We start from the raw sequence: 26,253 nt of genomic DNA, 5'->3' as shown, positions 1-26,253 counted from the left end.
CCCCTCAGCTGTAGAATATAGGTAGTTTTCCCTATCTTTCTTAGGATTTTAAATGGACCTTGCCACTCTTTTTTTAATTTGTGGGTGGAGGAGGGTAAAAGTATCAGGGCCCAATCCCCTATATCTAACTCCCGCCACTTCGTACCTCGATCATAGAAGGTTTTTTGTTTGACCTGTGCCGCCGACAATTCTGTATGGGCCAATGCTCGCAACTTATGGAGGCGGTTTTGTAACTGTTGTGTATAATCCAGCAGGGATTCAGCCTCTTGTAACCCCTCTCGTTCCCAACTGTCCTTGGTAATCTCGAGTAAGGTTCGGGGTTTACGGCCGAACAATAGCTCAAAAGATGAGGTCCCTAAACTGGATTGTTTCTGGCTACGAAGCACGAATAGGGCCAATGGGAGTAATTGGTCCCAGTGCCGGCCATCCCCAGACAGAAGCTTCTTCAAGGTAAGTTTAAGACTCCCATTGTACCGTTCGACTAGTCCGTCTGTCTGGGGGTGATAAACAGAGGTGGTGATATGTTTAATGTGCAACTGGTCACAGACCTGCCTCATTAACCGGGACACAAAAGGAGTACCTTGATCTGTAATGATCTCTCGTGGGAAGCCCATACGGGAGAAGACTTCCACGAGTCGTTGTGCGATGGCAGTAGTCGTTGCGGCCCGCAGTGGGAACGCCTCTGGGTACCTAGTAGCATAGTCTATCAACACCAGTGCATACTGGTGACCCTTCGCGGACTTGGGGAGAGGTCCTATGAGGTCCATGCCTAGACGGTCGAAGGGTGTCCCAATGATGGGTAAAGGATTTAACGGAACTGGAGGGGGAACATAGGGATTGCGCCTCTGGCAGATTTGGCACTCTTGGCAATATTTTTGGATCTGAGCATAGACCCCCGGCCAAAAGAAATGTTGTAGGATGGCCTGCCCCGTTTTTTCTGCTCCGGAATGCCCTGCTAAAAGATGAGCGTGTGCAAAAAAGAGGATTTGGTCCCTGAACCCAGCCGGAACCAACAGTTGAGGAACAGCGTCGGGTTTGGCTAGACGGTATAACAGCCCGTTTTTTTCTGTGAATGTGGGATAGACACGATTTCCAACATTCGTTAGATCTCGCGCTTTCTGCCAAGCGTGGGTGAGACTGGCATCGTTTAACTGGGCCAGTCGAAAGTGATTATCTCTCGCCCAAGGCTCAGGGGTGAGACACACATTATATTTCATGGGATTGATCGCAGCTTGCAAGAGGGGGGTAAAAGACGGGGAGTCAATCCCTATTATAAGTAATTCAGGGAGTTCGTCCACCACCCCCACTACTACATCTGACTGTATATGGTTGTTGATCTCTAGGGTGATCCTAGCCAATGGGTACTCCCTCACATCCCCGTGTATACACCGTATGTGTACTGTCTTCCCAGGTATGAGCCAAGAAGGGGTTACTAATTCCCGCTTTATGACAGAGTGTCTGCACCCCGAGTCAAGAAGAGCCCTTACCCTCCTGCCATTAAGAGTCACACTTACATAAAATATGGGGCCTGACTCCTGGGCGAATAGGACAGAGCGGGGTGCATAGCTGATGTCCATGGGTTCGTCGTCTTTCTCCCTTTTCTTACGACAGAATCGTGCTATATGGCCCCATTCTCCACAGTCATAACATTGGGGGGAGGTGTAAGGGGGATTCTCGGGACGGGGAAGACGGGGTCGGTTTCCCTCTGGAGGGGGTCGTGGGGTTTTCCTCTCAAGTCTCGCCGGTATCGGGGGACGGCTGGGTTTCTCGGATTCTTTAAGGGGTGGTCGACCCTGGGCCCTAGAGTAAGCCGTCGCCATTTCTATGGCCTGTTCTAGGGTCAGACCGGCGTGTTGTTTCAACCACCGTTGAGTGGCATAAGGGAGCGCCTCCAGGAATTGTTCCAAATAGATTTTGTTCATGACCTCGTTCATGTTGCCTTCATGAGGTTTGAGCCAGAGGTCAGCAGCTCCCTTTAATTTAAAGAACAAGGTCTTTGGCAGATCACCCGTGGCTCCTCTCTCTTGTCTGAACTTCAGGCGATGTGTCTCGTCGTCCACGCCTAATCGATCTAGCACATATTGTTTCACGTCAGCATAGGCGGTTGTCCCATCTGGGTTGATTGTCTGATAAGCTGCTTGGGCTTCTCCCGTGAGGAGGGGCGCGAGGTAAAAGGGCCAGCGTTCAGCCGGCCAGGCGCTGGCCCTCGCGGCACGTTCAAAATTCAAGAAGAACGCCAAAGGATCGTCTCCAGGCACGTATTTCTGAAGAGGAACCACGGTTCCAGGGGGGTTACTTGCTCTTCCCTGTCCCAGTGTGATCAGGAGTTGTGCATGTCCCTCTGCTAGTTTTATCAGGCTGTTTGCTTGGTTTTGTATTGCCGAGGTAAAAACGGCACGATCCGCCTCCGCCTGACTGGACGACTTCTCTACCGCCCATTCGAGCTTGGCCTGTCCTTCCTTCATCTGATGCACGATGGCCTCCATCCTGTTTCGGATGCTGATTCTCCACGGCTCCTATCTGGCTCGCCACTTGTGAGGATCGGTATGGTGGGGGGGGAGTGGTTCGCCTAGTATATCAACACAGGGACCCACTGATGAGGTAATGAATCGGATTTTTATTAGCTCAATAAGCGTCCTTCTGTTAAGATTCTGTATGCGGTCTGTTGCTCCAGGGGTCAATGTCCGGTTTGGGTTCCTCTGTAGGGATCGTCTCTCCGTCCGGTTCTGCCGTAGGGACCGTCTCCGCCTCCTCCGTCCGTGACCGAGGGAAGAGATACAGAGGGATACAAAGGTGAGTAGGGTTATAGGGACCAAGGGCGCTTTGAGGGGAAAAAGGGTTGTGAGGGATCACCGGGGACTACCACCAACTCGTGCGACTCGTGCAACTCAGGTGAGGTAAGGAGGTGAACGTAGGCAGAGAAGGCTGGAAGGGTTGAGCGTGGTTGACCCACAGAAAAAAGAATCCTCAACACTCCCCGTACTCCCGTGACCTCCCTCGTCTCATTCACTTCGACCCTCCCCGTACTTGTGACAGACTCAAGATACGATCACGTACCTTTCCCAGCCACGCTCCTCCAGGAACGTGGCGGGGCGAGTAGCGTATCCGTTGGCCTCCTGGCTCCGTCGGCGCCGTCTCTCGGATTCCGCACTCTCCTCCAGTCGTCTCTCCTTCTCCACTGCTCACTCGATCCTGCTCCGTCTCCTTCTCTCGGCTCTCCTCACGTCCTCCGGCTTTCGCGTCCTTCTTCTCTTCCGGGTTCGTTTTACCAGGTCCCGAGCTCACTGATTGGATGACGTGGTCTGTCGTGTAGACAGTCGGCTCCTCCCCACGGGGTTCTCTGGTGGAATTAAAGGGCCCGTACCAGTCCTGTGGCCAAGGCGTAAAGGAACAATCAGTCCTCCGTTCAGGTTGGGTGTCAGAAGCCGTGCCCCCAGTGGTGCCCCCGTGACAGAGGTTGTCGGCGGGTCCTTCGGTCCTTGCGGGAGGCACGGCAGCTCCTCCATCTTCCTGATGAGGCTGAAGATAATGACCTCCCCTCCTCCCGTGCATGACTGCCTGGCGCTTTCCGTCTTGAGTGGTTTACAGTCCCTCCTCCCAAGTCCAGACGCCGATCACTGGGACTCGAATCCTCGCAGGCCAAGCAGGAAATCATCGGCCACATCAGCTCCTTGAGTGGTTCCCCGTCACGTCCAATCTAGATACCTGGATTTATGCAACTTTTCACATTGCAATTTCATCTTTGACCCCCGTCTGGTGATCCCCGTAGCCTGGGCACAGTGGTCTGGCTGCCTTTCGCTTATTCCACTGCTACACGGGATGCAGACGGCGACGGCTGTCGACTCCCTGTGTGTCTGCTGCACCCGCACATCGGAGTCCCAAAGGAGAGAGACATCTCCGGAATGGTCCACCTTCGGGATCCTGGACTGTCTCCATTAGACTCTGTACTCACTTGGCCCAGTTGGGCGGTTGTGTTTTTTTTCTTTCTCTATTTCCTCCTTATCTTTTTTTCACTCTTGTTTCTCTATTGCCCCCCTTTGAATGTGCCTCGGCTAGGGGCTGTGACACTGCAATCATTTGGAGGTGGTTTGGGGGTTCTATATGGTTTGTTGTGATCGACTGTTGGCCTGACTATGTCGCCTTCCTGATTCTCTCCTTGCCTCGCCTGTCCTCACGCCGACATCTCTTTGCTGCGCGTCCATGGGGGACTACACCCTCCCTGTTCTTGGGGACTGTCTTACGGTGGCCTGACTGCTGACATGACCTGGGTTGTCTTAGCTCCCGGCTGGGTGGAGGCGACACGAGCTACTCCCTTCTCTGTGGTATGACAAATACGGTCAAATTCCTCTACCTTTATGTGAAGGGGCTGAACTCCCCAAATAAGCGTCGCCAGATTTGGCGTTATCTGCTCCACCACGATCCCGATGTAGTTTACCTTCAGGAAACCCATCTGCTTTCTTCCGACACCCACCTTATGTCCCACCGTAGGTACCCCATCCAATACTGGGCACGCTCTCCTTCCAAGACTTGCGGTGTGGCCATTTTCTTTAAGGCAGGCTGGCGAGAAGCGACCATCAACGGTACAGCTGACGCTGAGGGGAGATATCTCACAGTCCATTTGATTTGGGGGCAGAGTTCCTTCACTTTCATTAATGTATATGCTCCAGACCAGAAACAAAATGCATTCCTTCGTTTGAATTTGGGAGCCCTTCTCCGCTCCCTCACTACTCTTATTGTCCTTGGCGGCGATTTTAACTTGGTTTTGGACCCTGAGAGGGACCGTACTGTGCAGGCGCACCATGTGACCGAGGCAATGTCGGCATCACTGCGGGACCCCTTACCAACTCTGGCCTTGTTGACGCCTGGAGACATTTACATCTGGACTCCTGCGATTACTCCTTCTCTCGCGTGCACCACTCCTATTCACGCATTGTTTACTTTTTCTTATCGCTCCACCTGATCCGTCAGTTATGCTCTGTGGAAATCTCTGATATATCGATCTCAGACCACACTCATGTCTTGCTTACGCTTCAACCTCCGGACGCTCGACGTGAACCTCTCCCTCAGTGGCGGCTGCCCCCCCCCCCCCCCAGATCCTCCGCGATCCTGTCGATGCCACGTACGTTCGCAAAGAAATTGAGGTCTTCTTCGTCGCCAACTCGCTCTCAGACACCCCTGCAGACGTCCTTTGGGACTCTTTCAAAGCTACCATTCGGGGGGGTTATCACCTCAATATCCATTGCCCAGTCCAGGGAGGCACACCTGGTTGAATCCAACCTTTCCAGGGATATTAAAGACCTGGAGCGCAGGGACCATACACATCCGTCCCTTAGCAACAAGCGACGCCTTGCAGACCTCCGTGGCCAGCTGCGGCTTCAGCGAACCAACAAGGCGGAAAGGCTTTTAGTCACTCTCAAACAAAAGTTTTATACAGGCGGCGAAAGGTCGGGGCGTGCCTGGCAAGGCGCCTTCGGGCCCAGACTGCTCGATCTCACATCACTAGACTCCAGAGACCGGATGGCTCTTGAGCCATCTCGGAAGTTGATAAGAGCCTTACGCTGGAGGACTTATACAGGGAACTCTATGCTCCTGCCCCTTGCCCTCCGGACTGTGTTACAACATTTCTAGACTCATGTTCCTAGGACCCTATCGATCCCCACTTCGCGAAGTTGCTCGATGATCCGATCTCCAAGGAAGAAATCGCTGAAACCGCTCCCAGTAGGCAAAACCCCAGGCCCTGCTGTCTGCCGGTCACTTTTTATCAGGTTTTTTATCCACAACTGTGGGACCATTTGCTCCATCTCTTTAATAGCTTTACCGATCATTCGGGCCTCTCTCCTACAATGAATGAGGTGGAAATAGTGCTTATTCCCAAGCCAGGCAAGGACCCGACTCAGCCTTCCTCTTTCCGCCCTATTGCCCTGCTGAATACAGACGCCAAACTATTCACGAAAATTCTGGCGAATCGCTTGGAGCCCCACTTATCGGGTCTCATCGACCCCCGACCAGGGTGGGATTCATTCACCACCGCCAGGGCCCGGACAACATCTGCCGGATAGCCCACCTGGTAGAGTAAGTGCGTGTCAGAAACATCCTGGCCTGTTTGGTGTCCCTTGACGCCGAAAAGACCTTTGACAGTGTTGATTGGGGCTTCCTTAGGGTGGTTCTTCAGAAGGTCGGCCTGGGTCCGGGGATGATCTCTAAACTGATGGCTGCTTATGCGAAACCTATCACTCGCATTCTGTTTAATGGCTCCTTAACAGCCCCCATCCCCATTCGCCGTGGTACCAGACAGGGCTGTCCCCTCTCCCACCTCTTATTCGCCCTTGCGGTTGAGACCCTAGCTATCGCTATACGTCGTAACCAAGATATCCGTGGCATACCTATGACTGTCATTGAGCATAAAGCCTCCCTCTTTGCTGATGACCTTCTCCTGTCTTTGTCTTCCCCTTCGACCTCTCTTCCGGCGGTGGCAACGCTTCTGGGGACCTTTGAAGCCGCCTCCGGATATCGAATCGACCTCGCCAAATCCCATGCCCTCAATCTTACGCTCCCGGCCCCGGAGGTTCAGGGACTGCGGGACCTTCTCCCAGTGCAATGGACTGACATCTCGATTCGCTACCTCGGCCTGGAACTCACTCCTACACTGGCGTCTTGGACTTCGGCTACCTGGCCCAGATATAGGTAGTCAATTCGGGACGAGATGCGTAGGTGGGAAGGTCTTCCCTTGGCGTGGTTGGGACGACTTAACACCATTAACATGTCCCTTCTTCCCAAAATTCTCTACCTTTTTCAATCTCTTCCTACCCCCATACCACAAACGGACATTCTGGCCCTCCAGCGCGATTTCACTAAATTCATCTGGGGGAAATCATGTCCGCGCTTCTCATAAAATTCTTATGCTTTCTAGATCTCGGGGGGGAGGGTGCGGGGGGGGGTCTCGCTTGCCCTAACCTGTTGGAATACTATTGGGCCTGTCATCTTCGGTTCATTTCTGAATGGATTGTCCTTGAGAGTGAGAAACATTGGTTTCATATGGATCGGGCGGTGAAATGTCGGCCTTTATGGGACCATGCCTGGATCCCGCGAGAGGCCCGCCCCGTAGTGCTTACATAGCCACTCCAACGAGAACGGTCGTGGAGATCTGGGATAGGTTGGCCTTGTCCGGGCCCCCCCCCCCCACTGCCCTGGCACCTCCTGCCTTTGTGGAGGGACGCAATTTCATCCAAGATTTTGTTCACGGCACTGCCCGCTGCACCTTTGAGCAGTGCAAACAGACTTTTTGCCTCTCGGAAACTGCGTGCTTGCAGTATTACCAGTTGAAACATTGGCTTAGCTCTCCGGCTTACACCCAGGAGGCATCCCGACAGCTTACCCCCTTCGAGTTGTTGGTCCGCAGATTTGACGGTTCAAGGGGGCTGATCTCCAGAACTTATTCTGTCCTGCAGCACTCCCAACAACTCCCACCTCATGAATACCAAACGCGGTGGGTGTCTGACTTGGCCGCTGATATCTCTCCGGGGAGTGGACTTGCCTGTGGAGGGACATCCCTAAGGTGTATCATAGTACTCCCCAGCGCGAATCAGCGTACAAATTGATGACTCGATGGTACTATACCCCGCACTCCCCTTCATTGGATGTTTCCGAACTCTACTCCTCTCTGCTGGAGTTGCCAGAGTGCCGAGGGGGACTTCCTGCACATCTGGTGGTCCTGCCCGGGTCTTGCACTGTTTTGGAACGAGGTCCTCAGCCATATCAAAGAAGTAGTGGGGTTCCTGATCCCTCCTGTCCCGTCACTAACGATTTTGAGCATTAAACCAAGCACGCTTAAGGCTATGACCAATGGCGGAATGGCACCTGATCCTCCACCTATTGGGGGCGGCGAGACCGTCCATTGCTGCCAGTTGGAAGAGGTCCCAACCCCCGCCCCCCCCCCCCCCATAGCGGCTTGGTTCCTGCGATTGTGGGATGTCCTGGCTCTCGAATTACTCACGGCACATCTTAATCAATTCGATTTGAACGTATTTGGCAACCACTCATACAACACTTTACTAAAACTTAGCACTCTCGCCTGATCCCCCCCCAGAATATGAGCCCTGCAACTCTGAGGACTCCCTGGAACCCTTGTCTCCGGGTCGAAGGCCGGAGTCTCCGAGCTGACCTATCTAACTTAAAGGGCGGGTCCCTCCCACTCCTGGGCTCACTGGCCCCCGCTCTGACCACTGGATCCCCATGGCGCCCCCTGGCATTGACTCCCCCCTCCTCCCCTTGAAAGGGAGCTCTCCTTTTCTTCTGTCGACTTAATTCTTTTCTTCTTGTACTTTTCTTTCCTCTCTCCTTTATGCTTCTGTCTTCCTTTTGTTGGTTGTTCTTGTTTGCTTTCTACAAAGCACAGATTTTTTCCTAACTCCACAATGTTATATAGCTATCCTCCGGGTGGGGATAACATTCAGGATACTGGAGCGACAGTTATTTAGCTTTTACTGCATGCCCAATCACTTTTTCTATGTCATCCTTTTAATGGATGTTCAAACTCTATATGGGCAGCTTTATTTTGACCCCCCCCCCCCCTCACAAGCCCTCCTTAGACTCAGGCTCTTTGGCCTTGCTGCATGTGCCCTGGGAGGACTATCCTAATACTTGACAAGGGGAACCCGTGAGGTAGGAAGGACCTAGGGTACTTACTAGTTTGAAAAACAGGAGGTCCTTCAAAAGCAATACAATATGCGATAAATATAGACCAGAATCGGCTCTATATAATTATACAATGCCCAGCCGGACATTGAGGTTTTAATGATCAAAAAAAGGTAATTTAGACATACGTTAGAATGTAGAGTGGGACACAGTCCTGCGTCCTTACACACTTAACAAGGAGTACAAACAATCAAACATATAAAACATTTATCAGGCTGAAGAGAGAAGCTTATAGCCAATACGAGATTCAGGGGCAAGCTTTCACGAAAGTACAATGTCATGCACAATTTTAACATATGCGTTTAACATGCATGTTTGTACATAGGGTCGACGACGTTTCGATCTATTCAAACAATACATAGATCATCATCAGGACTAGAGAATATAAAAGCCTGAAAGTGCAATTCCTGTGAAAATGAAGGGGGAGAAAATAAAAGGAAAAAGGAGAATTACATTAAAAACCTAAAATTACTGAGAATACTCAATAATGACAGTGGTCATGCACGACATGCCCTCAGTGAGGTACAAGCCAAGGAGGCCGGTTGTGAGAGCGAAGGAACCGCAATTAATTTCAAATTGAGAACAATTTTCAGAAGGGGGACAAAACAATGAATTAAGGGGGTGAACGAGGCATTAGTGCTAGGAACACAGTAATTCGAATGTGAGACGACGGAGAACGTGTCAACCCGTGCAATTGGATGGTAATAGTCCGCAGTGGAGCGTGTGATAGACCGCAGTGTAGACGAGATGTGGTATACTTGTGCGGTGAACTAATGCGCGATTGAACCGGCGAATCGTCAAGGACGTGGGGAGTAAGGTAGGGGAGTAGGGAGCGTGAGCCGATCGTCGTCGTGACAGAAGACATAATTGAGGCGAGAAACTGACCAGAATCGGAGACGAACAATTCCTATTGATTGATTAACCCAGGTCCGAATGAGGAAGTGGGTTCGGGAATCCAGCGGCCAGGAAAATTCCAAATTGTGGCAGGGCTGAAAACTAAGGAAGGGAGCAATTAAGAGGGATCACGATCAATGCAGTCGAGGGGGAAGGAAGGATTGGGAAGGGGACTCACCACTTGTTCGTCGTGGCGTGTGGAAGGAGCTATAAGATTATTCAACCTCCCAGTGTAGCGGCTTGACGATCCAAGGTCCGCCTGAGGAAAAGCGCATTGCGGGAGTTAGAGGAGGAGGGAGCAGGGCCATGGAGAAGGGGTGAACGCGCCGCTCAAGCACTTACCAGAAACAGAGTGAACTGCACGATCGCAGGTTGGCGGTAACGGGCTATGCTTGGTGGTTAAGGCAAACCCGGAAGGCACGTGACAAACCAACCATTGTCATGTGACAGGACGTGCAAGGTGTGTTGGGACGGGAATTCGTGAGTGGATTAACGGCGGCCATATTGGGTCAGTGTTGGTGAATAGGAAGCGATGGAGGTGATAGAAAAAAGAGAAGTACAATGTTAAGTTAAACACTTAATAATATTACAGTTAATTTTGCAAATGTTACAGGCAAAATGAATTAAGTGTTAACCCATTAGAACAACAGTTGAGTTTCAGACTCATTAAATAAGAGACAGCCAGTCCTCATTCCTGTTGAGACCATTGCGGATTGTGTCAAGCTGAATAATGAGTTTCAACTCCTCTTTATTGAGGATTTGCGCCAGATCGCCACCTCTTGATGGCAGCTTGATGATTCGTAGAACAGTCCATTTGATCTCATTGTCCTGGTGATTAGCCTGTTTGAAATGTTCAACCAGTGGTGCGTTGGGGACATTACAGCGAATCCTGCTACGGTGTTGTCCGATCCTTGTTTTGATCTTCTGGGTTGTCTGACCAATATAGTTCTTGTTGCATGGACACTGAATCAGATAAATCACATTACATGTGTTGCAGTTCGAGAATCCATTAGAGTTAATGACAATGTTGCCAAAAGAGAAAGTTTTACCTTCTAATGTATAGTCACACAAATTACAGTTACCACATTTTGCGTGACCAACCAAAGGCGTGAGGCCCCAGTGTGCATTAAGGGTTGTTGGAGGTGTCTTTCTGGGGATTGCAGCACGCACTAGATGGTCTTTCAAATTGCAATTTTTACGGAAGGCAAATAATGGTCTTTCCAGATTAAGGCTGCCCGCATTTAGTATGGGCCAATGTTTCAGAACAGATTTACGCACATGGTTGGAAATGACCGAAAAAGTGGTCACACATACAATCCTTTTGGTTTCTTTTTTGGGGTTGGGTGTGAGCAGGGTTTCCCTTGGGCAATACCAGGCCCGTTTCTGGGCGTTGCGAACAAGTCGCTTGGGGTAACCTCGAGCTTTCAGTTTCTCAGAGAGGACTGAGGCCTCGGTGAAGTAGTTTTCTTTTGAAAAACAATTGCGCCGAATACGCAAAAATTGGGAGTATGGTAGAGAATCCCTCAAGGCCCTAGGGTGATTACTCTCATATCTCAGCAGTGTGTTCCGTTCGGTATGCTTCCTATAGAGTTTGGTGAGGAGTTCACCATCAGAGTGGTATATAGTCAGGTCTAGGAAGGGAATGGATGAGGAGTCAGTAGAAAGTGTAAACTGGAGACCTAAACAATTGTTGTTGAGCCAGTGCTGAAAATTGGTCAGTAAGTCAGTACTATTGTGCCAGATCAAAAAAACGTCGTCAATGTATCGACGCCATAGTTTGACGCCGGATATAAAGGGGTTAGTGGGTGACAGAATGATGTTAGTTTCAAGAAAATCCATGCAGAGAATGGCCAAGTTCGGGGCAAAAATAGCGCCCATCGATGTACCTTTCACCTGCTGGAAAAATAAGTCATCAAAACAGAAGAAATTCCTAGTGAGGCACATTTCAAGCAATTTCAAAATAAATAACGTGGGAACTGCATGTGGTCTCGGTCTAGAGTCAAGGACTTGCTGGATCACTCGGAGGGCAAAAGGCTGTGGAATATTTGTATAAAGTGATTCCACGTCAAGAGTACAAAGGAGGTGCTCAGAAGAATTAAATGGATGGTGTTCGATCAAATTGATCATGTCCATGCTATCCCTAATGTAGCATTGAGTCTGGGGTACGAAATCTTTTATGAAATAATTGACATACTGGCCTAATGGTTCTAAAATAGAACCGCAACCCGAGACTATAGGGCGGCCAGGGGGAGAAGTAAGGTGTTTATGTATCTTTGGAAGAGTGTAGATGACCGGTGTTCTGGGTGATTTTGCATTGAGAAATTGGAATTCTTTACAGCTAAGAAAGCCTTCATCTCTCCCTTCAGTGGTGATTTGGAGTATAAGAGCCTGTAATTCAATAGTGGGGTCTCTAGGTAGTCTGCAGTAGTGTTCTGTGTTGTGGAGTTGGCGAAATACCTCTGCTTTGTAGTCAGCCAGTTCTTTTAGAACAATGCCACCACCCTTATCTGCAGATTTAATAATAAGGGAGTTGTTACTTTTTAAGGATTCAATAGCCTTTTTTTCTTGAAAAGTTATGTTGAATGGAATAAACTTCTTCTTATCTTTAAGAGCATTAAGGTCTTTTAGTACCATTTTTTCAAAGGTGACAATTTCCACCGGTACCATGTACCGGTACCGCGCATTAGTTCACCGCACAAGTATACCACATCTCGTCTACACTGCGGTCTATCACACGCTCCACTGCGGACTATTACCATCCAATTGCACGGGTTGACACGTTCTCCGTTGTCTCACATTCGAATTACTGTGTTCCTAGCACTAATGCCTCGTTCACCCCCTTAATTCATTGTTTTGTCCCCCTTCTGAAAATTGTTCCCAATTTGAAATTAATTGCGGTTCCTTCGCTCTCACAACCGGCCTCCTTGGCTTGTACCTCACTGAGGGCATGTCGTGCATGACCACTGTCATTATTGAGTATTCTCAGTAATTTTAGGTTTTTAATGTAATTCTCCTTTTTCCTTTTATTTTCTCCACCTTCATTTTCACAGGAATTGCACTTTCAGGCTTTTATATTCTCTAGTCCTGATGATGATCTATGTATTGTTTGAATAGATCGAAACGTTGTCGACCCTATGTACAAACATGCATGTTAAACGCATATGTTAAAATTGTGCATGACATTGTACTTTCGTGAAAGCTTGCCCCTGAATCTCGTATTGGCTATAAGCTTCTCTCTTCAGCCTGATAAATGTTTTATATGTTTGATTGTTTGTACTCCTTGTTAAGTGTGTAAGGACGCAGGACTGTGTCCCACTCTACATTCTAACGTATGTCTAAATTACCTTTTTTTGATCATTAAAACCTCAATGTCCGGCTGGGCATTGTATAATTATATAGAGCCGATTCTGGTCTATATTTATCGCATATTGTATTGCTTTTGAAGGACCTCCTGTTTTTCAAACCGGGAGGACTATCCATCATGCCTTATGTCAACTCACCATGTTTGGTGGGGGGGTTACCTTGTTGGGTAGAATTATGCCCCTCTAGCGCACTGTCCAACCTACTCTGTGATGCTCCCTCCTCGTTATCACTAAAGCGACATGTATGTATGATTTGCTTGATTTCAATAAACCGAATTTAAGCAAAAAAAAGGAGCAATAAAAAATCTTCCCCACTCCCAAAAAGGAATAGGTTTCTACTCCCGTTTTTCCTCATAAAGAAGAAATCAGGGGAATGACAACCCATTTTAGATCTCTAAAAATGAAACAAATCTATACTGAAGCAATCCTTTCGCATGGCAACTCTTCCAGACATCCTGCATCTCCTCAACCACAGAGATCATATTAACAATGCTGGATTTACAGGATGTGTATGTTCATATCCCCATACATCCTAAACATCACAAGTTTTTAAGATTCACTGTAGCCGGCACTCACTATCAATTCGAATCTTCCCTTTCGGCCTAATATCAACTCCCCACAATTTTACAAAATGTTTTGCTCCTGTGGCTTCTTCTCTAAGAAACCAGGGTTTTTAGAAATTCCTATACCTCAATGATTGGCTGATAAAAGCACCAACAGCCCGTTAAGCATCGATGGCCACGGAGACTTGCCTAGCATTGTTTAAGAGTTTAGGTCTAATTGTCAATCACCAGAAATTGACAATTCTTCCGGCTAGAAGAATGTTTCTGGGATTGGCTTTGGATACAACCCAGGACAAAGCTATCTTATCTCAGGACAGGCAACAAAGGCTCAAATAACTAGCCCACAAACATTTGAAAAGAAAGTTATTTTCAGTATGCCTGTTCAAATCGCTCCTTGGGATGATGTCCTCTGCCGTAGCTCTAGCCCTGTTCTCTCATCTGAAAATGAGACCACTATAGGAAGAACTAGACAAGCAATGGATTCAGACAGAATGATCATTCGATGATCTGGTAAAGATCACTCCAGGCGGACAAAAGCCAACAATCTCTCTGAAGGTTTAACATTCTTGCCTCAAATACCTGAATACGTGATCACCACGGAAGCCTCATTAGAGGGCTGAGGTGACCATTTAAAAGACCTAATACGTGGAAAGAGGTGTCTGAAACAAAAGAGTTTGCACAACAATCGGCTTGAGCTCAAAGCAATTTATTTGTCTTCAAGCTTTCCTGCCAAGGATGGCAGGCTCGTCAGTGTTAGTTTGTGCAATACCACCAGCATGCACTAGCTGAACAAAGTAGGGGGCACAAGATTGCTAACCCTTTCCAAGGAAGATCAAGAGATCTGGAACTGGATAATGCCACACAGAAAAACACTTTGGGCAGAACATGTTACTGGTTGGCGCAACCTCCTTAAAGGACACGCTAAGCAAAACAAACAGCTGCTGCTAATGAGAGCTCCATCAGTCTGAACAGGATCTTCTCGCTATGGGGAACGCTGGCACTAGATCTCTTTGGAATGAAAGAGAACCAGAAATGCCAGTTTTATGGAAGTTGTGTCCACATCAAGGGCTGTGCGGAAATGCCTTTTTGATCAGATGGTTAGGGATCTTGGCATAAGCCTTTCCCCCTGAGACCTCTTATACCCAGGCTTTTCAGCAAGATGAAGGCAGAACATTGTTGTATAATCCGGATAGCCCCAAGATGTCCCAGACAGCGTTGGTTCACAGAGCTGCTCCTGCTATCAGAAAACAACCACATTCAGCTGAAACTGTTCAGGACACTTTCGATGACGAACCAAAGCCAGGTCCTTCATCCAGACCCCACTTATCCGCATGGCTCCTAAATACCATGAGTTCACGGATCTAATCATCTCTCAAGACTGCACAGACTTTCTTGCAAGAGCTGATACCACTATCTATGGTGCCAGAAGTCGAATAATCACCCTATTGAATCATCACCAGAACAATTACTACCTGATCTCTTGTCTGACAAAATCAGGATTGGTCCATGCATCAATTAAGGTACACCTTGCTGCAATATCAAGATTTAGACGCTCTTCAAACTCACTATCTTTATGATCTAACATTATCATTGAACAGTTTCTTAAAGGTCTATTCAGGGTCCTCTTGCGCGCCAACTTAATCTAGTGCTGACACAGTTGATGAAGGGTCCATTTAAACCAATACACAAAGTGGAACTCAAATTTATGTCATGGAAAATAGCAGCCAGAAGCTTTAGTGAAATACAAGCCTTTACAATTAATGAGCCTTTCTTGCATTTTAAAGGCGACTGTGCTACTCGGAACCAATCCGAAATGTATCCCAAAAGTCCCTTCAGATTTTCAATTGAATGAGTGTGTGGTACTAAAAGCTTTCTTTCCAAATCCTCAGTCAGCAGCAGAAAGATCTCTGCATACATTGGATGTTAAAAGATGTCTAACATTTTATTTGCACCTCACCAAACAGTTCAGAAACCCAGACCAACTGCTGGTAACATATGGGAATAATCGTAAAGGTGCCCCAGTCACAAAGGCAAGCATCTCTTGGTGGATCTCAACTGCTATCCAATTCTGTCATTCCATCGCTGGCAGACCTTCAGCAACTAAGATCAAGGCTTATTCCACTAGAGTGGTCTCTACCTTGACTGCATTGTTTGCTGGAGTGCCTCTCCAAAAAGATATGTCGACCTGCGACATGGAGGAATGCACATATAGCCCCACAGTATTATTGCCTGGAATCTGCACATGGCAGTGATGTGGCTGTTGGGCAGATGGTGTTACATAATTTATTTCAATAAGGTGAGCCTTGTTTGGTTACATATGTCTGCGTAATGTATTTGTAAACATATGTGTGTGTGTGTGTGTGTGTGTGTGTGTGTGTGTGTGTGTGTGTGTGTATATATATATCTGTGTTTGTACCCGCCATTCGCTATTTTAATATTGTCGTATGATTGTACAAATACTGTAACTGCTTGCTATTCTGATTCAAGCAAGTACATCTATGAAAGATCCAATACTAACTGTACTTTTCCAGTATTGGCATCCTTTATAGATTTCCATGTGACCCACCCTCCTCCCCATAGAGGCTCCTCTTATTGTTGAGGAATTAACTTTCCCACTAGTACCTGAAAAGCGGAGGTGGGGAGTGTTCTAGGGGGTGCTACCGCCTGATTGGCGTAGTTTGGTTCCTTTGAAGTGATAGGCTATTAAAGTGATTGTATCATTGCCATTATAGGCTATGGTAATGTTATGTACTGCTTTGTTATGGTACCTTGGGAATCCTACTTCGACGGGGAATGAGTCAAGCATGTGAATCTGAAAGATGCCAATACTCAAGAACTACAATTACAGCTAAGTAACTTATTTTTTTATTGCCCAATAATACCTACGACGGTTGACATAAACCAGAGGCTGGCACACTGCTCTTTCGTTGGGGCCACAGATTGTACTCAGTATGCCCAGGTATCTCTTGATCAACAAACAAAGGTGTAAACTTTCATTTACTTCACAGCCAGGATTCAGGGGTGTGATGCTGAAGTACCTGAAGCAACCCTTATTTCAAAGGGGGTCACCTCAAGCAAAAGCCTCCTTGCCGTCCTTGTCGGTCTGTGACTCTCTCAGCTGGGCACCAAAAACTGGATCCACAAAGGATCAATTCTCCATTCTGATTTGTGACCCCGTCTTTCGCTCAAGACAGTGGCAGGGGTACACACTTCACATCCCAGTGCTTCCGGCCTTCTACCTTCACTGAGGTCCTAGTTGCCAGCAATGCCTGTGCTGGTTACCTTCACCTTGACTTCAAGCTGGACTGGTGCTGACTCCTCAGGCTGGATCTGATGTCCGGGCCCCTCTGGCAATGGTTGTAGGGCAGCAAATATCTATTGGTGGACAGAACAAAAGGTCTTTAGACTAGGCATACAATTAATCTATCAACAGAGGGGATAGTCTCAGAATACCTTCTTACTCTTGGGGCACCCCATACATTAGCAAGGCACCCAAGAACCACTTAATCTATCTAACATTGTACGCTTAGGACCATGCTCTCATGTTATAGGCGCGGCGGGAAAATCTAAAACTGCTAATTTAACAGGGATTCTTTTTACATAAAGAACTAAAAAAAAACTCAACGTAGTGGGTACATACATTTCTCCAGCAGAACATGTTGTATCAAACAAGCTCCTATAAAACAATATTTTCCTTCAAAAATGTTTGCCGAGGATCACATGGGCGTCTTCCCTGACATTATAAACCTTATGCATTCTACTTTTCACAATGTCGACTATGCAACATTATTTTCAAAGGAAAAAACCATATTCACCAGCTTTAATAAGGGCTGTCAGCTCAATTACACAGACTAACTAATAAAAGGCTAGCAATGCCCTTGCAAAACTGTATGTAGCATGAGAATAACATATAGTTTCTCCTTAAAGGTCAAATAAGGGAACAGCAATCTAGACTACTCATCCTTTCATAATTTCATCAGACAGGATGGGCAGTAACATGACGTATTTTTTATTCATTTTATTAATTCTAACAATTTTAAAACAGTATTACTGAATAGCCAATTAAATGTCTCATGGCAGTTTTGTAGACCACTTAGACAGGCTCAAAAGAGAGTGAGAAAAAGAGAGAAAAAACCTAAATTTGCTTACCCTTAATTTGCCCAGGAGCTAACCTCCTTTCCCCCATTTCAACAGTAGGAAACCTGAAACACGTTTACCTTCTGTCGACACTATCTACACTAGTTTTGGCAGCTGGGCACAAACTTGTAGGAGGTAAATAGCACATTGAGCTAGCTAGAAAACATTAATAACCAACTACCAATTCCTTTAGCAATTGTACTAGTGTAACATGAGGGCACATAAATGCAAACTGAATTTCATTGCCTCCTTATTATAGCCCTTGCACAGTAATCTTTAAAATAAAAGCATTAGTGCTATATACATGGCAGAGCTATTCTCTGCATATGACCTATAAACGCTTCTATCCCTTGATAATGTTATTCAATGGGATAAACCCCACCTGCAGATCTACTACACTTGTATTATGTCTCAAGAAAACAGTGATATCCCCGTGTGCTCCTAACAGAATATGCAATATTTCCTGTAGCTTATGTTACCAAAAACAGATCTGTAGTGCTTTACCCTACAATGTGAGAATCAGGACTGTAGGAGTTCACAGTATGATTATTAGACATTATAGAAATCAAAAAAACGATTTTAGTGCACTTATTTTTAATAAACATTTTTTTTTCATATAGTCAAAATTCCCTTTTTTTTTAAATAATGATCACCAACCCTTTTGATGGTTTCACATATGAAAAGCAAGCCTCATTCCTTTCCTATCACCTTTTAAATGTATTCATTTGTAACACTAAGTACAAAAGCCTTATTGAAACGTGAAGAGTCTGCGTCACTTTTAAAGGACGGTAATTATTTAACATCGGAACCACAGATGTGCTTATGTAAAAAGGCATTAAGAAAAAAAAATCCCTACTTTTAATCTTTTATCCAAATAATGAAACTGTCTTTTCTAACTTTTAAAATCAGCAGTCTTTAATGCACGCTTTCAAACCATGTGTGCACTAACTTAAGATCTAGTTGACCCAGCATTTTTCCCTTGTGGCTTGTGATCAATTTCTACGCCTTTCTCAGGAAAAAAAACCTTTGCTGTATTGAAATGTCCTGAAAAGGTTTAATCTCCTTTTGTTGTGTCAGACAGCTTCTTCTTAGTGAGACAGCTTAAACACAGCTGTTTGAAATCTCTTTTCCTGGTGCAGGAAATTGCACGGTTCAATCTATTTAAAAGTCAGGCATTGCAAGCCAGTCAAAATCTATCGTTCTGAATGTGTGTACAAAAGATGCGCTTTTTATTTAACCAGCAAGTAATTACTCAGATAATGTGAATTCCTTTTAATATCTGATACAATGTATCTGAGGAGAATGCTGTAACATTTTATATTGCGTCCTAGGCGTGCAAAGCACACAATTTCGTTTTTTTCTTCCTTTCTATGAGGCCTATTTTATTCCTATTGATTGTGAATTCTAATTTATCTTTACCATTGTGGCAATTTGCACATCCAGACTTTGTTACTATTTTACTTCCAATGTGCTAATTAGCATAGTTTACATAATTAATTTCTTGCATTTTAAAATGTAATTCTTTCAATGACATTTGCATAACAGAATGACAACAAAAACCCAATTGAGCTTATTCCAAACATTTTCAACAAGGGGGACATACACTCAGAACACACAACACTGCTTGTTTAAAGCAAGCCATTCTCACACAAAAAACATAGTCTGCTTACTGAAACAAGTACTTTCAAGCATGTTAGTCCACAACCACATACAACAAAAAAAAACATTAACCCACAAATCAACACTTAGGACAAAGCGAAAGACAACCCACAGACTGTTCCATGTTCAAGAAGCCAAATACACCAAATTTACCAGTTTGGCTGGTAGAACACTCAAAAAGCGCTCTGCATATCACCACTTATGAATGTGCACAGATCCGGATCCTTTGTATAGATATATTTAGTTCCATGATGTACTAGTCACCAGGGAAGAAGTACAATTTTTTAAATATACCTAAACCTATTTAGGTATCTCCTCTGAGGTGAGTCAGCGGAGTACTTTCAAGATTCACATTGGTACCTCCAAGAAAGCAGCACATTCTACGAAGTGCGCTTGAAACAGGCATGCCAAGAATATTGTAAGATATACAATATTATACACAAAGTAGCACTTAACTCAAAGTGTGCCGTTCAAGTTTTCAAAGTTTTCCATTATCTGCCTATAGAAATTGCAATTTGCATATTTCCAAACGAGTCACAATTTTGGACAAACAAGCAAACCAATGTTGACGACCTTACCAAGCACAAATCTCCAACCTCTCACTGCCAAGTTCTGAGTGACCGAACGGTCGTTTTAGAATATTCACGCCAAAGAAGGTCTCAGTCGGGAGCTGCTAACACCTGGAGGACCAGAGCAGGGAAACCAGAACCACATGGGTCTGCAAAGACAAAGATATCCGTGCGCAGGGTACCTCCTCAATAGATTCCTGTCCTGTCCTCCTCAGTAGATTCCTGTCTCCTGTCAAGACCACTCCCTTGGATAGCCGCTTCTCCGATGAGGTCCACGTTCGGGCGCCATTTGTAGAAATAAAAACCTTTTAAGGGGTTCACTGATACACCTGGTCCTTTAAACCAACAAAGAAGAGATTGGCACGGAAGTTGTAATATTAAAGAGAAATATTTATTAAACTCACATGCGGGAGACTGCGTCACACAGTACCCTCAAGCCACTGTTGGAGACAGTCTAAGGAGTACAGAGAACAGGGGTCTTATATATGTATTTGTTACATAGTCAGCATAAAACCAAGGGGAGGTCCTGGCACATACAAGAATACTATTTGACTAATATGGGTATACAAAATTTGCTTGCTCAACAAAGTGGGAGGGGAGACTAAACTGCTTACATCAGTAAGAATAGCCTGACAGTTCTATACTAGGAGCAGGTGCATTCTGGCAGCTACAGGTCTTTTTGAGCATGTGCAAGGCTCTGGAAGAGTGAGAAAGCACATGGCGAGCACATGGCTAACTAAAATGGCTGCCAAGAACAAAATGGCTTTTAGCTCATGCTAACAGCAATTCCTGCAATCTTTAACAATGCTTGGAGACTATTTAGTTGATGTCAAGGAAATTAATCTTATTGGACAGTATGCCAGTTTCTTGTCAATTATGCAGTTTCCACAACCATTGGAAACTGTATCCAGATATGTCACCTACGTAAAATAAAGGTTTTTTTAAACTTCTGTTTCTGCTAAAGAAGCAGCAAAATCCATTTATGTTGCCTGTCTTCTGATAACAGGCTCTCCTGTCATAAACACCAGTCTGAAAACTATAGCACGACCAAAACGAAGCATATTTTGTTCCTGTATTAGAAAAGCTCCTTTCATTTACAGTTATAATTTTGGTCTCTGTTACAATTTGTGTTTTATAATCCTACTAAAGGCGTTAATTGTTATTGCGCGTTGGTGCTGCATCAGGCCCTCAAAAATGGGAAAATTATCTTCTAGTTCATTCAAGTTTTATTGGAGACCTTTAAAGAAAAAGTGTACATACATAAAAAAATATTTTTTCTATGTTTGTACATTTATTTGAAAAGCGTATCATAAACCTAGTTTCATTAATTTTTTATGTTAATAAAAATAATTTGATGAGGGATCCCTTTGCGTTTACGGAGTTAAATCAAAGTTTCACGTAATTTAGTAATGGCATTAAAGTATTAGTTACTGGTAAGTACCTTATTCCATTTATAATTTAAATTCTGTGTTTAGATGTGACTGCAAATTGTTTAATACAGTGGGTAACAAAATGGTATTTCAATAAAGTAATGAACATTTGTGCTGAGAAAGGGGTGCTCATTTATGTGAATTAAGAGGAAACTGCTCTCAGCCTTAACGTTTTAGTAAGTGCAATGACTTTGAAATTGTCATGAACTAGAATGCTACAGGATCACACAGACTATGTGTTGGTTTGTAATGGCTTACGAAGAAAGTACAATAGATTATAGACCAAAGGTTGGACCACATCAAATATTCTCTTTGGTTGTGAATCAAGACACTTTCTGAGATGCTTGTTATCTAAAACACAGCACAATACAATACTGAAAAGTATGGGTTTATGAACCAGGTTTAATCTTGGGACAAAACAAATACAAATAGAAGAAGGTACAATTACAAAGCAATGCAGAGAGAACGTTAATAGTGAAATTACTTCTGTTGAAGTGACAATAATAGTGAGATTCACCAAGATTGGGTGAAGAGTAAAGCCATGCATTCATTTGTACAATTGAGTCAAAATTAGAAGCTGTGGCTGACAATCCAGCAATACTAATAGCCCTCAATTTCAGAACATACCTGTTTGTTGAAAAGCAAATCATTGGACTAAAAGTCTGCCTGGAACTAAGCCTGAAAGTGTCAGTTCACCTTTGAGGAAGCACATTATGAATCCTTGTGCGGACAGGACAGAGCGATTTCATTGTCATTGTGAGCCTTCGATCCAGCATTTAAAAGACAGTCGTACCACTACACATTGATTTCATGAATATCAAAATCCCTTCATTTCAAAATAATATGATGCTGAGTTGTTTTTCTTTTTACCTAATCAAACTTATTTGTCTGTTATATTTGTAGGATGGCATGAACTGGGTGTGCAAAAATGTCAATGCAAAGAAGAAATAACGGTGTGTCAATGAGAACTAGAGGAGCAGAAGAGGAGGACCAAGGTCCAAAGATCACATTTGCTGCTTTCCCTTCAGTTTATTGTCATCGATATCAAGCTACCACAGTTTCTAAAAGAAGCGGGAGCATACATTAACACTATCTTTTCTCTAACTAAAAACCCTAATTGAACTCAACTATGCCTGTTACAATAGACACTGACCCTGGCAGGCAGAAGTGACTGAGTAAAAAAATGACTTGAACACTACATTCCATTAATAAATTAGGTCTCTTTCTTTCACATAGAAACAGGAAGTGTGGCATGATTGTGTCCACCATATATATATATATATATATATATATATATATATATATGTGTGTGCAGAGTTGATCTGTAAAACAGTTATATTCACTCGTTCCCCTTTTTGAGTGTCCTCTTTACTCTGTTAGTTGTGCTTTGTTTGCCAATGAGGTGGACAAAATTCATTGATTGCAGGGGCTTAACACACCTTGTGTTTGACTTTGTAAGGGAGAATTTGGTTAAACTGAGCCCATGTATCTAATGTAAGTCAGGTTTCTAAAAGCCACTGAACGCAGTCAGTGGGAACATTGAAAGTGTGTGTGTGTGTGTGTGCGTGCGCGTGTGTGTGTGTAACCTATACCTTGAGATAGTTTGAAAAAATGTATTTTTTAATTGATTCTAGAAAACAGGTATAGTCTGTACTTTAATGCTTTCTTTGCATTGTTATTTATTCCACTTATGACAAAGTTTAAAGTGTTCCCATATTTTCAACAACACTAAATAAAGTATGTATGCTTTCATTTTGTGGCCCATGCTTTCAAACGCCAGTTCAGACCGTTTACTTATTCACTCCGATAATTTACTCCAGTTCTGAAAAAAGTAGCCTTGAAAAAGTTCCCCTTTATCAAAACCTTTTTATTTATAATAGTTATGAAGTATTCATCAACTCTTTGTCACTATCCCTGCTGCGTGATGAAAGCAAATTTCAGTGGTTCAATATTTTCTAAAGCAATAGGAACTTGTCCAATGAAAGTAATTTTGAGAAGTGGAAAAAGTACTCATTCAGAAGCTGTCCATAAAAGTTAAAAAATATTTTAAAATACTAATAAAGTATCCACCAAAGCATAGGATGAGCAAAAGCAGTCCCAGGCTGCATTTTTTGTGAACTAGGTAATTATTTTGTAAGCCCATTGACCATTCAAATAAACATATCCACTAAATGAATTTTAGCGGTTATGTCACTTAGTACTTCAGTTTATCTCTTTATAATCGGGTGACTGTTACTTCAACACTTATTGGTCATGCTTGACGGATATAATTATCAGAGAATTTGTTACAAACACTACATTTAAAAAGCCAGACTGTGAATAAAAGTCATGCAAGTAAAAAGATAAATATACATGTAAGAAGAAACTACAGAATTACAAGTTCATAAAATAAATCTGCAGTAGTTTTATTCTGAGACCATGAAAGGTTCCAAACTGTTTTTAAAGGGCAAACTATGTGTTACTTTTTTTCTCTTGGTGTGAAATATTGTCATGTCAAATTACTAAAACTAAAAACTGCAATGCTCTGATAAAAAAAAAGGCATGATTAGCAACCAAAATTGAACATTTACAGATCATTATTTAAATAAACATTGCGTTCCAAAGAAGAAATAAATTAATTCTACTTTTGAAGTTAGCCATTTCCTTTATGGAAACCTGCCTAAGGGGGCAATCGTATGAGCAGAGCTTAGACGTTCGAATAATGGGATTTTAAGGGATGGAGTAAATATACTGCATATTAGCAATACACAATGTGTCTAGAACATTTGTAGTGAAGATTTGTAAAAGATTTTGATTGCGTTCACAGGTTTCCTTGTTGCGTAACTAGTTGCTTGTATTGTTGTTTTTTAAAATTGAAGTCTGTTTTTAGAACCCCATTTGAGCCAGAAAACAGAAATGTACTTAATAGGAAAACCACAGTCTTCCTATTTAGTGACTGCCAGAGTTGGCTGCACACCATGAGAATTTGAAGATGGCAGACCTCCCTCTGCTCTGCCGGTTGCAATATATTTGTCCGAAACATGCGCTTATGACCTGCCATAAATGAATGTCTAAGAGTTGCGCTACTACTTTCCTTTCTGGAAACTATGAATCCGGCAAGGCAGATGTTTACAACAAAATCTGGACCGAATAGCATGCGATTCATGGTGCTGCTTTTTAGGACTGGCCAACTTACTTCATCCCTCTCCCAAGTGCAAGTGCAAACCCCCTCCACACCCCCCCATAGGTAACTTCGAAATTAAACAAATAAATTCATGTTCAAAATCAGCTGAATGCACAACAGTTGGAAAAAAAATATTTTCACGTAGGTTATTGTGATGCCGACAAAGGCAGCTATTACTTTACTGCAAGGCACATACTTTCTTCTTTGTTGAAGCCGATAAACTGTTACAAAGGTAGGGTCTTAACTTGACAATAATAAACACATACATTGCCATGTTTATAGTGATAGGGATATCTCTGAAATTATCATTCTTCTTCTCGTTTGTCTCCTAAATTCTATTTGCAATTATGCATGTCACTTCAGGGGTAAAATGTAGCAGAGCACCTGATAAAATAATGCTGGAGTCATTTCCTGTATGGACCTTCTCTGAACCTCACATTGGTGTTTCGGTCCATAAAATAGCATGGCATTCCATAAAGCAGCTTAAAATATTTTACATTTTAGACGGAAAAATCTGTGAAAGTAGTCCAATATTTGCACAGCTACAAATTGACTATGAATTTGCAGTGAATAGCATGGGGACTATTTTATCTCAATCTATTTATTTAACACTGCAAATTCAAAGGATTGGTTGATTAGGATGCAGAATGCATACCCGGTGTACTGCAAACTGTAGAGTGGTCTTTATTTTTTAACATTGGATTTGTATAAAATATCTAATGGGGAGTAATACTGCAATCTGTCACATGTACCCAAATCATTTTCAGTAGAATTTTCCCAACATATATGGAACGATTATGAGGTAAAAGGTATTAAATGCTTTAAGCAGGTAAAATAAATGCTTGCTGTAGAAGATTCAGGCGGGAGCCCCAGTAGAAGCAGTGTATATTATGTGGTCTAAAGCATTTTTCGTTGTCTAGGTGTCTGTTTCTATTCATCTTTTCTTTTTTTTTTTTTTTTTTACAAAGAGAAACGGAACATTGATATTCCAGCTTTTGGCCAAATAAACCTGTGGGCATTCATGTAGCTACATTTCTCTATTCATTTCGTCCTGAAGAAGTTACCTATTTTATAACTTTATTTGCTTTACATAGATTTTGCTCGCTTGTTCATTTTTTTCCTTCAATAAAGCAGCTTTTTATGGTCTATTTGAAAGTTGACGAAAAGAATATGTGGTATGTTGTCATACTGTAAAGCTTGATGTACATGTTGATTGTATTTGTCAAAACAATTATAAAAAATAAAATTTAGAAGAAATACAATCTTAAATGAATATCTCTGTATGTTATTTCTAGTAATAGAAATAAACAATTTAACGTCAGAGGGGGCCATTCACAAAGACATTTCCGAGTATGTGTTGTAGTACTGCTTTATTAGTATGTCACATACTCATAATTGCATTTCTCAGAGGTACAGTTATAGGCCCTGTATCTTGTGTAGAGTTCACTTCCAAGAGTGCATATAACTGTGCACCATAGTTGTCAATGGGGGAGTGGCTGGAGAAGGGGGGGAGTGTCTTCTACAAAAAAGGAAGAGGATGCGAAAATTAAGAAGGAACCTATGCTTGGGAAAGGACATGCGCATACAAAAATACCTCAAAAAAATTAGTCAATCAATTTAATAATTTTTATACGGTCTTATCAAAATAGATCATAAAAGATAAGTAAATATACATGGTTAAATAGTAGATAAAATATGTATGTTAAAAGTCATTCAAAAACCAATTAAAAACAGGCCACAAAATAATAGCGTTAAAAACTAGGGCATAAAAATACTTTGTTA

General features: G+C 43.8%; 1 protein-coding gene across 1 annotated transcript in view; it reads left to right on the top strand.

Annotated features, from left to right (window-relative positions):
* Positions 1-25,740, top strand: part of ARL3 (ARF like GTPase 3) — a 215,777-nt gene extending 190,037 nt beyond the window's left edge. Inside the window, exon 6 of the mRNA XM_085606551.1 lies at positions 22,212-25,740. Coding sequence (XP_085462677.1) covers positions 22,212-22,259 — 48 coding nt within the window. The 3' untranslated portion in view covers positions 22,260-25,740. The remainder of the gene's footprint in view (positions 1-22,211) is intronic.
* The last annotated feature ends 513 nt before the right edge of the window (positions 25,741-26,253 follow it).

Source organism: Triturus cristatus, chromosome 1_2 (genome assembly GCF_964204655.1).
Source record: "Triturus cristatus chromosome 1_2, aTriCri1.1, whole genome shotgun sequence".
NCBI lineage: Eukaryota > Metazoa > Chordata > Amphibia > Caudata > Salamandridae > Triturus > Triturus cristatus.
Note: the sequence above shows the minus strand (reverse complement) of the source record. Positions and strands in the feature narration are given on the sequence as shown.